Below are 12,849 nucleotides of genomic sequence, written 5' to 3' on the forward strand. Positions count from 1 at the left end.
GAATAGACTGTAATTGAAGAAAGGTGGTGGCAGGAAGGCCAGTTGAGCGGCTGAATGCTTTTTCAGGATGCTTAGACCTGGAGGTGGTGACAAGTGGTCAGGGTCTGGATTTATTCTGAAAGGAGAGTTAACAGGATTCAGGCATGAGATTTAAAAGAGAGCAACCAAGAAGATGGCCAGGATGGCTCTGAGTGCCACTGAGACAAAGAGGGAAGAGGACCGGATTATACGTTGAGAGAGAGAACAGGTGCTCAGTTTTAGCCATGTTTGAAATGCCCAGACATCCAGAGGGAGATGCTGAGGTGGAAGATGGATATACTTGCCTCGAGTACAAGGGAGAGTTCCAGGCTAGAACTACAGACTGGGGCCGGCGGAGGATCATTAACATATAGACGATTTTTTAAAGCCTTGAAGCAGAAAGAGAGCAAGAACGCTGGCCGCTTGGCTCACTATTGCAACACCGGCACCTGGCAGTTTCTGTCACCTAATGGGTATTGAATGTCTTATTGAATGAATAGATAGAATACATATGAATGCAGGAGGGAGAAGTAAAAATCTTTATAAGACCAGCTTGTATGAGGGAGGGAACTTAAAGCCTCTCATTTGAAAAGCCCAACCTGTTTTCTAAGTTCAGTGCTGTCACTTAGAGGCTGATTCTGTGTGATGAAATAAATCTTTTGTTGTTTGAGATGCTGTTGCTTCTGACTTCAAATTAATATATGGCTTCTGTGGAAAAGAAGAGCTTATGCAAAAATTATCCTTTGGTGTAATCATCTAGTCTTCTAGCAATTCTTGTAAAGCAATCAAAGGAAAAAAAAAAAAATCAGTGGTTTGGGAGGCAAAAATCTCCGTCCTAAGTCCTGAGTATACTTGGCCAGCAAACAGGCAGGAACAGTTAGTGTCGGTCTTTACTGAGACTCAGAGCTATTGTGTAATTAAATGAGGAATAGGTGCTTTTGGCTGATCGAACACATGAGACTTTTAAATTTATTGTTATTATTATGTTTTAAAGATACCATTTTGAGGAGTTTCCTGGCAATCCAGTGGTTAGGACTTGGTGCTTTTACTGCTATGGCCTCGATTCAATCCCTGGTCAGAAAACTAAGATTCCCACAAGCCTTGAGGCTCAGCCAAGAAATAGATAAATGAATAAAGATATCATTTCTTACCAGGATTACAGTATACAATCTGTCTACTTCTCCTGTCTCCTGCTCTTTACTACCTGTGGAGGGTGGACTGCATTTTTAAAGAAGCAGAACTAAAGGGACCTATACATTAGGCAGAGTGGCCCTCAGTCATTTTCTCTCTGTGAATTTTTGCCTATGAAAACCCCACCCATCTCCAGTGGACCCAAACAGGAGGAAGCCTGCTGGGGTATGGGGTACCTGTTGGTGGTGATGCTGTTGTGGGGAGGAGCCTAAAGGGCTGAGTTCAAATTTGAATGTGTGAGACCGGTGCATTTTCAGCCAGTGCAGCAGAAGTGCTGGAGGCAAGCTTTTCTTCTTAAGATCTTCAGGGAGCCAAGAAAGACAAACTGGATTCCACCATGGACAGGTAAAGCAGTCTGCTTGTGGGTGGTTGCGCTGGCCTTACTCTCAGAGCAAATCTGAGTAATAACATGCGTAAACTTTCCCTTTCCCCTAACACTGACTCAGGATCTGCCTGGTCAAGATGCACATTTATTTTTCTGGATCTGTCTCATCTTCTGTTCAGATCTTACATGCTTTCCGCTCAATTATCTTTCTCTTTTTTTCTTTCCATACTCAAAAGAACTTTTATGCACCATGCATTGACTTGTCCTTACAGTTAGGATAGTTTATGGTAGTAATATTAATCAGGCAAATCTTAAGAGACTCAAATCATGAAAAGGTCATGGCAATACTGTACTAAAAACAGTAGTGGTAATGGTAATAATTCTGTAAACATTCAACTGTAGAACCTCAAGAAAAACTTGACTACAGAGACTTTATTGAAAATTACATAGTGAAGAAATTATTTTCTAAATGCCAATATTCAAAAGTATTTGCTTGAAGGTCAGTCACTGTCTGTGACAAGGAGATAAATTCAATTGAAAAAACTTCTTTAATATTATAGGCCAAAGAGGCAGTTAATGGCATTTTTACTCTTTACCGAGTCTTTCCATTTCTTCAGACATGACTTAACTTACTTCTTTAATGCATACTCAGTAAAATTTTGATGATGTCTTCACATAAAGTTTATGACATAAAGTTTATGACAATTATGTTATTATCATAGAACTTAATCTATTTCTATTGCAAATGTATGCAAATTTACACCTAATCCATATACTTCAATCTCAGTGTAGAATCTTAATGGTGGATTAAATGTCCTTCAGAAACCTGAGGGCAAAATATCACACGTCAGCTCAGTTTACAGTGAAAACTAATCTGTGGTATGAGAGGAAAAAGGCTCAATGGAGATACTTGTAAATAATGAAATGCAAAGCAACAGTAAAATCAGAGTTGAAATTCAGAGAAAGTCAGAGAAGGAGAGAGGATGAAATTCAACAGGAGAAAAAGGGAAATACATGATTTTCATTAAGGAAAATACTATCTGCAGAGCACAGCACTGATGGCACGCGGCAGGAAAGGATGACTTGGTCACGATTACTTTTAACCCATCTGTCTCTGGTTTGCATTGCTGGGGATGCAGCCAGGGTTCCGCTTCAGGGCACACAGCTGTCTGGCGCAGCTGTCAACCTGTGGGCCTTACAGACAGTCTCTACCGAGTCCTCTGCATCCTCAAGAGAAACCAAAGAAGACTTCCCTGGTGCATCAGTGGCTAAGACACCACACTCCCAATGCAGGGGGCCAGGGCTCAATCCCTGGTAGGGGAACTAGATCCCACATGCCACAACTAAGACCAGGTGCAGCCAAATAAATATTTCTTAAAAGAGAGGGAGAGAAACCAGAGAATAGGTGCTGGAACTAGGCCCCCAGCTATAATTAAAGATACTTAAAAAGATCACAGGCACGCAATTCAATTCACTGTGGCTGGTAACTTCTGATGGAAATTGTATTTTCATGTGGGGGTAGAAGGCCATTTGAATTCCTTAGTCTGTGTCCTATCCTTCCTTATACTCCCAGGACACTTTTCCCTCCTACGGGAACCGCCCGGCCAATACCACCTGCAATGCATGATATTGTATCCCCTCCCCCACTTCTCATCCACACAGCCCAGGAGGACAGGTTAAATGCAAAAGGAATTTATTGGTAAGAGACGATGCCTAATCCATTTAAAACTGGGCCCCAAGGGGAGAATTTTTTTTCTTTCTCTCCAGTATTCATTACGCATCTACTATGTATTCGGTTTATGTAATATGCTGAGGGTGGTTATGTTAATTAACAATAGTAACAGTAACGCGGTAGTGCTGTGGTGGTTTTACCATGGTAAATTATTATCACTTTAGAATAAAGCCAGTGATTATTAGATCTTTGTTAACATTCATTTTGGATTCCTGTCAAGTGTGAATTTTTAATTATAAAAATTTGATTGACTAACTTGTATATGGTTTCATATATGTAATGTATACACTGGTGATACATCTAATTCTCTACCTCAGGATTTTCTTTTTTTTTAATACCTCAGGATTTAAAGTGGATTCCAGGGACTTCCATGGAAGTCCCATGCTTCCATTGTAGGAGGCAGGGGTTTGATCCCTGGTTGGGGAATTAAGATCTCACATGTCATGTGGCACAGCACCCCACCCCCCACACCGACCCCCCAAAACGATTTCCAATAAGCTTCATGTGTGTGAAAAAAACATTCAAATTGCAACACCTTTAAAAATCTCTGGCCCTTGCTTACACATTTACTAAGGGTGACACTTGGGAAGTTGACTTCTGGGTCTATCTCATGTATTTCACTATCAAAGTATCAATAATCAACATGTCCATACAAAGGTGGGTGTAGAAGCTTTATTTATAGTAACCCTCAAATGGAAACAATCCAGATGTCCATCAACAGGTGAGTGAATATACGAAATGTGCTGTACCGAAGCAATGGAATAGTGCTTTGCAGGACAAAAGGACAAACTCTCCTGATACATACAGCAGCATAGATGAATGTCAAAGTCATAATATGCTTAGTACAAGAAGTCAGACACAAATGAGGCGATAGTGCATACTTAAAATAAAATTCTAGAAAATAAACCATAATTTATAGTTACAGTGCCTGGGAGGGGGAAAAAGAACTGACTGAAGAGATGGATGAGAAAACTTGGGGGGAGGGGTGCCCTGAAAATGTTCTGTACACCGACAGTAGGAGCAGTTTTAAGTGTTTACATCTGCCAATATTCATAGAATTGTGAATTTTAAATGGTTGAATATGTAAATTATGCGTGTGTGTGCTCAGTCGCTCAGTCATGCCTGACTCTTTGCAACGCTATGGACAGTAGCCCATCAGGCTCCTTTGTCCATGGGATTTCCCAGGCAAGAATACTGGAGTGGGTTGCCATTTCCTTCCCCAGGGGAACTTCCCAACCCAGGGATCAAACCCGATCCCCCTGCATTGGCAGGGAGATTCTATACTGCACCACCTGGAAACCTCAATGTAAAAAAAAAAAAAAATTGAAATAAGTTTCAATTCTCTTGCCAGCAAACCGTATTCAAATTACTGCCTAGATCATTACTTTGACAAATTGTCTGCACTTCTGCTCAACGCCACTAGGTGGCAGCATTGTCTCCACAGGTAGATATTTTTGCTGAAAAAGACAAAGGACAAAAACCAGGGACACTAACTACTGATGCTTTGGTTATCAACCACATTGGGCTACAGTTCATGGGGTCACAAAGTGTCAGACACAGCTAAGCGACTAACGCACGCACACACACACACACTGTATAGCTTGTGCTATGTTCACAACTACAAAGGAACTTGTGTTGGCACAGTTATTTCTACAAATTCAACTCAATTTAGTGCTTATAACATGCAAGACACTGTGCCAGAAAACAAAAAGCAATCTGTCCCTGACCCCCATCCCCGGTGTGTGAAGAACATGGCAAAATATCTAGATTATATTGTGAATTTATACATGAGATCAGCTTAACTCAAATCTTGTAAATATATATGCATAAAAAGAGTAGAAGGAAAAACATAAGTATATTAACAGTGATTATCATTAGATAGTATGTCTAATTAGTAAAATGTAGTATTAGTCACTCAGTCATGTGACCAGCTCTTTGTGACCCTATGGACTATAGCCCGCCAGGCTCCTCTGTCCAAGGGATTTTTCCAGGCAAGAATACTGGAGGGGGTTGCCATTTCCTTCTGCAGAGGATCTTCCCAACCCAGGGATCGAACCAGGGTGTCCCATGGTGCAGGCAGGTTCTTTACTGTCTGAGTCACCAGGGAAGCTCTGTGTCTAATTATCACTAGATATATTGGTATTTTAAACCTTAATTCTTTAACATTAAAAAATTTTTCACTTTCTACTTTTTTGTAATATTCAAGTTGAGAATGGTCAAATACCTCTCACACTTTTAACATATGACTCAAAAAGTGTCACTTCCTGACTCAAAGCACAGAAATTCTAATCTACATTCTACATCTGAGGGGGACAGATGTAGCAATCAATTGATAACAAAGGTTGAATGCTTTGATAGGGATGAGTGGAGAACAGCAGAAAACTTCAGGAGGGGTTTTTTGTTGCTGTTAATATTCAGTTTTGCCTAGAAAGAAGGGATAGTGGCAGTTGAGAAAGGTCTTCCTGGAAGAGCTGAAATTGATGTTAGGCTTTGAAGGAGGGGTAGGTTTTGCACAGTGGGGGTAAAAAAGGCAAGAAAGAATTCAGTCAGGAGATGTATACCAGCAAGATGGCTGGAAAGAAAACTAGAGACTAGTGCCAGGGGGCCTGCTACATGGGTAAGGAAGGGGGTGAAATGATGGGAGAAAAGAGAAAAATACTAAGAAGCAAGGATAGAAATGTAGTTGTGTCCAACTGTAAAAGCTTTACCACAATTAATGAGTTTGGAGTTTACTCTAGATTTTCTGAGATCTCTAGGGCACCTCATGGAAACTGTAATTTGAAGGGACTACAGGCAGAGAGATCAGTTAGAGATCAAGACAATGTGATAAAAAGAAAGATTAGGGCTTGGATTGAAGCAGAGAACCGGGAGAACAGAGCAGGGACACTCCCAGAAATATTGGAAAGTTTGACTCAATACATTTAGATGATTAATTAATTAAATATGAGTGAAGGAGAATCAAAAATGATTCCAAGCTTTTAGACTGTATTCTTGGGATGGCAAGTTGGTAGGACAGGAGAGGGAGGTCAGGACAGGGCAATTTGGGAATACTGTTTTGGCCACTTAGAATCTGAGATCTATGTTGGACATTTAGGTAGAAGTTGGGGCCTCCCTGGTGGCTCAGTGGTGAAGAATCCACCTGCCAATGCAGGAGATAACAGAAGTTCGATCCCTGGGTCAGGAAGATTCCCTGGAGAAGGGAATGGCAATCCACTCCAGCATTCTTGCCTGGAGAACTCCACAGACAAGAGAAGCCTGGCGGGCTATAGTCTGTGGGGTAGCAAAGAGTCAGACATGACTAATACTGGAGAGAAAACCTGAAAAGATGAAACTGGGAAAGACATCTGTAAATCCAAGTTATCAACATCTAGAAAGCAGCCATGGAAGGAGCCTGTCCTGTGAGCATGGATCACTTTGGGGTTCTTGCTGTCTCAACTGGTCTTAAATACAAGCATGAAAAGGGGTAGTGGATCTGAAGTTCAGTAAGTCTTAGGCATCCAGCATAAGGAAGCAAGAGCATCTCCTCTGGTTTGGCCCAAGTATTACAAATTTTTCTTTAAAAGCTGATGGAAAGCCAAGAAGGCTGCATCTCCTCCCTCCTCTCTCACCCACAGCCTCTTGATGAAGCAGAGACAGTTTATTTACCAGTTCAAAAACGTGCGCTGGGCTAAGGGCCGCCATGAGACCTACTTGTGCTACGTGGTGAAGCGGCGGGACAGTCCCACCTCCTTCTCACTGGACTTCGGGCACATTCGAAACAAGGTATCAATTAATATCTTGCTATTAATTAATTAATGCCTGCTTCCCAAGCAGCTACACTGAGGGCACTTTTATAGCCCCCTGCTGATGATGCTACTCAGCCTGGTTCATTTGTCTTGATTAGATTTCTGAGATATCTTTTCTTTTTTCTATGTCCCTGCACCCACAATAGACAGGTTCCAAAGGCGGTCATTTAACATCCTCCCCAATCCTGCTGGGCACATCAAGGCCACACCTTGTTTCAGTGCTAAGAATCACTGCCCCAAACCTTCCTCTCCTTTCCCCAGCATCCAAATTGCTTTTCAGATTAAGGAAGAAACCAAAAGAAAGAGACTTTTTATTTGGGGGAATATTATCAGCTCATTCAAGCTGAACTGTAAACGTGGAAAAACAAATTGTGGCTTTGGAGTTTTAAAAAATGAAGGAAGAAGAATTAGGAAAAATTAATGATTCAGGTCTATCTTTCAAATGATTTCTATTCCTTCCTGCTCCCCTAGATCATAAGCCAGTAAGTACATTGATCATAGTGACCCTCAGAAAATTCAGGGAAGCCATGAATTAAAACTAGAAGATCAGGATACCCCTGGTGCCACAGTGGATAAGAATCTGCCTGCCAGTGCAGGGACACAGGCTCGATCCCTGGTACAGGAAGATTTCACATGCCCTGGAGCAGCTAAGCCCACGTGCCACAACTACTGAGCTTTCATGCTGCAACTACTGAACCCTCGCACCCAAGAGCTCCTGTTCTGCAACAAGGGAAGCCATGAATAGATAAATAATAAAAACTGCTTCTCAATAATATGGCGGCAGTGGTGGTTTAATCGCTCAGTTGTGTCCAACTCTGGGACCCCATGGACTGTAGCCTGCCAGGCTCCTGTGTCCATAGGATTCTCCAGGCAAGAATACTGGAGTGGACAAGAATACTTGCCATTTCCTTTTCCAAGGAATCTTCCCAACCCAGGAATTGAACCCAGGTCTCCTACATTGCAGGCAGATTCTTTACCAACTGAGCAATAACATATCTAGCATTAAAAAAAAAGACCTAGAAGATCAATTGTTTTAGCTTCTAATCTTTTCCCTATTTGGTGATAAGACACATTCTAAATACAGAAAGCTTTTGTGTTCCTTTCCTTCTCTCTCCCTGAGTCTTCACAACAAAACTCCATTTAACTTATGAGAAATCAGAAGACCTTTAAGAGTTGGGTGACTTACGGAACCTAGGTCTTCAGATTCTGGGAGCAATGACTTTTCTGCAATATGAAGTGGACTTGCTATATCTCACTATAGCGATTACTATTACAATCATGGGGGATTATACAAAGAGCAAACTCATTACAGGCACACCTCGGAGATTTTCTGGGTTTGATTCCAGAACATGGCCATAAAGCATACTGCAATAGAGAATATTGCAATAAAGTGAGTCACATTTGGGGGTTTCCTGAAAGTGCTAGTTTTTCAGTCCTTTCTGACCCTTTGTGACCCCATGGACTGTAGCCCACCAGGCTCCTCTAGTCCATGGACTTGTCCAGGCATGAGTACTGGAGTGGCTTACCATGCCTTCTCCAGGGGATCTTCCCGATCCAGGGATCAAACCTGGATCTCCTCCATTGCAGGCAGATTCTTTATCATGTGAGCCACCAAGCAAGCCCTAGTACATACAGAAGTTATATGTTTACACTATTCTACAGTTCTTTTAAGTATGCAATACAATTGTATCTAAAACAAAAAGTGTATATCTTAATTTTAAAGCTTACTGCTAAAAATTGCTATCATCTAAGCCTTCGATGAGTCATACTAGTAACAAAGATCACTGACCGCAGATAACCATAATAATGAAAAGTTTGAAATCTGAAGAATCACAAACTGCCGACACAGAGACACAAAGTGAGTGGATGCTGTTGGAAAAAATGACACCAAAGGACTTGCTCAAGGCAGGGTTGCCACAAACCTTCGGAACACGAAGTATCTTCAAAGTCCAATATAGCCAAGCACAAGAAAACAAGGGACCCCTGTATTTAATTGTTCTTAGACCACAACCGGTGCCTACTACCTCTTTTACAGCACCCACTTGTCAGTCTCAGACTCTCCTAACCCTAACTTTTTATTCTCCACTTGGTGTAGTGGAGTCCAGGATATTTTCACAATGGTTACATCAATAGCACTTCCAATTCATGTTCTTTCCTCTCCAAGGAAGGAAAAGTAACTTCACAAACAAAAATTAAATCTGAGATAGTGTGATGCTACTTGACCCACTCAACTCATTCCATCCTCCCTCCCATTATTCCACAGAAAATCTGCTCCCTTTCCCCTTCCCAAGGCCAAAAGTGCGGAGTTTAGGCTCACCGCTCATCATTGTGTCCTTTCAGGCAGTTGCTTAGCCTTTCTGTAATCTAGGACAAAACCGAAGACAGACACCCCAAAAAGGCTGACCGGTAGGAGGGACACGAATTACTAATGACGGTGAAGCTACCAGCAGGACAGTCAAGGTCGGTCACCATCCCCTGAGTCTCTGCTCTCTCCGCAGGCCGGATGCCACGTGGAGTTGCTCTTCCTCCGCTACATCTCTGACTGGGATCTGGACCCCGGGCGGTGCTACCGCGTCACCTGGTTCACGTCTTGGAGCCCCTGCTACGACTGTGCGCGGCACGTGGCCGACTTCCTGCGGGGGTACCCCAACCTGAGCCTGCGGATCTTCACGGCGCGCCTCTACTTCTGCGACAAGGAGCGCAAGAACGAGCCAGAGGGGCTGCGGCAGCTGCACCGCGCTGGAGTCCAGATCGCCATCATGACCTTCAAAGGTGCGCGGGGACCTTTCGGCCCGGCTCTGCAGAGCAGGACTGGCCATTCAGACTGGGAAACGCCAGGGTGAGAAATAGGGGAGAGGGGGGCAGAATTCTAACTCGCCCCCGAAGTCCTAACTCGCCTCTGGGGCCGAAAGCTATCAAGGAGAATTGGAGGAAAAGAATCGGTGGGCCCAAGACTTTGGGGGAGGGGTGGCAGGGTTTTCTTTCTTTCCTCATGATTTGAGCTTTGACCCATCCCCTCCCCTCTCCTTTTTAAATTTTCAAATAGATTATTTTTATTGCTGGAATACTTTTGTGGAAAATCGTGAAAGAACTTTCAAAGCCTGGGAGGGACTGCATGAAAATTCGGTTCGTCTGTCTAGACAGCTTCGTCGCATCCTTTTGGTAAGTGAGGGGGCTTTCTTTGCTTCTCATTTTCTTTCTCTCTCCAAATTTATCTATCCCTGGCACTACTTATCTTTCCTTTTCTTATATTTCCTACATTTCCACATGTGTGTTTGTGTGTGTGTGTTTATCATTCTCTTATTTTTCCTATAATGAAAACTTTCTCGTCTGTTTTTGTTGTCATTTCTCCTACAACTGAGTTTGCTCTAATATTTCACAATTCAAAGCCCTCTACTAGCCCTCTGGGGTTTCCCAGGTGGCGCTAATGGTAAAGAACATGCCTGCCAATCCAGATGACAAAAAAGACTCAGGTTCGATCCCTGGGTTGGGAAGATTCCCCTGGAGGAGGGCATGGCAACCCACTCCAGTATTCTTGCTGGGAAATCCCACGGACAAAGGAGCCTGGTGGGCTACAGTCCATGGGGTCGCAAAGAGTCAGACACGACTTAGCACAATCACTAGCCTTCTAGTAAAATTCCTTTCCCTTCCCCCCTTCCCCGTAATCCCCTCCCTTCTCTTTCCTCACTCACATCTTTAACTTAGACTCTCCTCAGAATCCATTTTACTCCTGGTAAAATTTCTTCCTCTCTTTCTCTTTCCTCTCCCTCTCCCTTTCTTTTCTTCAAAAATATTAATGGGAACGTCCCTGGTGGTCCAGTGGTTAAGACTCTGAGCTTCTGGGGCAGGGGACATGGGTTCGACCCCTGGTCGGGGAGCTAAGATCCCAGATGCGGTGCAACCAAAAGATACAAATTTAAAAAGAAAAAAATTAACACAAAAATTACAAAGGCACCCACTGTCTTTCTCCACAGCCACTCTATGAGGTTGATGACTTGCGGGATGCATTTCGTACTTTGGGACTTTGATACCAACCTTCAAGAATGTCACATACAAAGAAGTATCTGTGAAGATAGTGGGTAAAAGAACTATCTTTGAAGAATTCTTCTGTTCTTCAACTCTCACTTTCTTTGAGTTAAAAAAAAAAAGTATTCATAGAGGACTTTTAAAAAAAAAAATGTCTTGAAAAGAGAAGAAACACAGACCCACCAGGGTTAATGCCAAAAAAGTGGTTCAGTTTTTCAATGTAACATCGTCCCCTACTGGGAAATGGCAGAACTGCAAGGCCTGAGAACCCCTAAGTGTCAGTACTCTTGACTTTTAAGCAGAGAGAAAGCAAGAGGTTAATGCTGAGGAGCATGGTGAGAGGATCAGAGGTTTTATGACCAGTATTTTTAATTTTTTGATTCTTGTTCTGCGTTTTCAACGGTATTGACAATAGATGTTTCTACTCTTTTTCTTTGGGGTTCACTTTCAAGTGAACAAACTTGCCACCCTGTGATCCACAGAACCTAATGAGAGAACCTGGGTGACTGCAACCCCAAGCTGTCTATTCAAAGCATTAATATCCAAACATGTGTTCTGTGTTTAATTGTCTGAAGCCTGATTTTAATGTTTGTACATACTAATTTTTTCTTGGCACGGAATATGCATGATCACCGTTAGGATGTTGTATAATGAAGGAGCTTAAAATGAATTTGAGCGCTGTGAAAAAGACATGCTACAAGTGAATTAATACCTCAGGTAAAAATCGGCAAAAAGATCCTTTTAGAGTCTTAATTGTGCAAGCACACGTTTCCCATGTAACTAGTGAGCGCTTGGAAGGAATTTGCTTGAATGCTGAGAAAAGAAAAAAGTCCATTCTCTCTGAACCTCAGGAAAGTCAACCAGGTCAATATTTTTCCCTTTTTTTTTTGCATGTATGGGTCCCTTCTCTCAAAGATGTGATAATATAAGAGACTGTGACAGAAGACAGTATTTGAGAGAGAAGGACAACAGAGCATTGCAAGGAAATAGTGTTTTATCCATTAAAACGGAATGATCCACCACAGCACAAACTGATTATTTGTTCCTAATAACTATCATGGACTGTGAGAAAAATATTCAGAATAACCATAACACAACTATTACCTAGCAACCCTTGCAATGCAGATAAACAGATCTACAGGAAAAGTTGAAAGCAAGAAAAGAAAAAAACTTGAATGCATAATTGTACTGTTTTACTCTTATTGTACATAATTTGTGAAATAATTAAATATTAAACATCCTTATTCATGTATTCATATTATATGTTTATGGTATGCAGTGTCTCATTTTTATCATAATTTCCCTTTTTGATTTGTTAAAATGGATTTGTAATGTGTCGTACATTTATACCTTTGGAAATGCTAATAGTAAACCATATAATTGTAACACAGTATAACATTGTATTAACATTGCTATGAAATCCATTTTCTTGATTTTTTTAGTAAATTTTTCCCACAGCAAATTTGATTCTGGCTCAATCAACTGAATAAATGATAATTTTTGGAGATTTGGAGATAAAAGGTCAAACTAAAGTAATTCCAAAGGTGATTTTTAAAAAGTTAAACTACACAAAGTCCGTATGATGGAATAGACTTCAGAGTCCAAGAATAAGTGCACACGTCTATGTTCAACTGAGTTCTGACAAGGGTGCTGGGACCATTCAGTAGAGAAAGAACAGTATTCTCAGCAAATGATGCTGGGACAAGTGGATATCCATCGGCAAAAGACTGAATGTGGATCACACACACGCACACAAATTAATTTAAAGTTTA

At 41.7% G+C, this 12,849-nt stretch overlaps 1 protein-coding gene across 1 annotated transcript; it reads left to right on the top strand.

The window, feature by feature from the left end:
* Window positions 1-309: 309 nt before the first annotated feature.
* AICDA (activation induced cytidine deaminase) lies at window positions 310-11,079 on the top strand. Its single transcript, XM_068971516.1, has 5 exons — window positions 310-491; window positions 6,881-7,028; window positions 9,550-9,823; window positions 10,098-10,213; window positions 11,026-11,079. The coding sequence occupies exons 1-5, from the start codon at window positions 310-312 to the stop codon at window positions 11,077-11,079; spliced, it is 774 nt and encodes a 257-aa protein (XP_068827617.1).
* Window positions 11,080-12,849: the final 1,770 nt, after the last annotated feature.

The sequence above is a fragment of the Capricornis sumatraensis genome, chromosome 4 (genome assembly GCF_032405125.1).
Source record: "Capricornis sumatraensis isolate serow.1 chromosome 4, serow.2, whole genome shotgun sequence".
Taxonomy (NCBI): Eukaryota; Metazoa; Chordata; class Mammalia; order Artiodactyla; family Bovidae; genus Capricornis; species Capricornis sumatraensis.

What these genes read in the sequence shown, in the direction of transcription:
- AICDA (XM_068971516.1), top strand. Translation starts at nt 310, where the DNA reads ATGGATATACTTGCCTCGAGTACAAGGGAGAGTTCCAGGCTAGAACTA. An exon ending in CAGTTTCTGTCACCTAATGG is followed by an intron (nt 492 to 6,880) that starts GTATTGAATGTC and finishes TCTCACCCACAG; the next exon opens with CCTCTTGATGAAGCAGAGAC. An exon ending in AGCTTCGTCGCATCCTTTTG is followed by an intron (nt 10,214 to 11,025) that starts GTAAGTGAGGGG and finishes CTTTCTCCACAG; the next exon opens with CCACTCTATGAGGTTGATGA.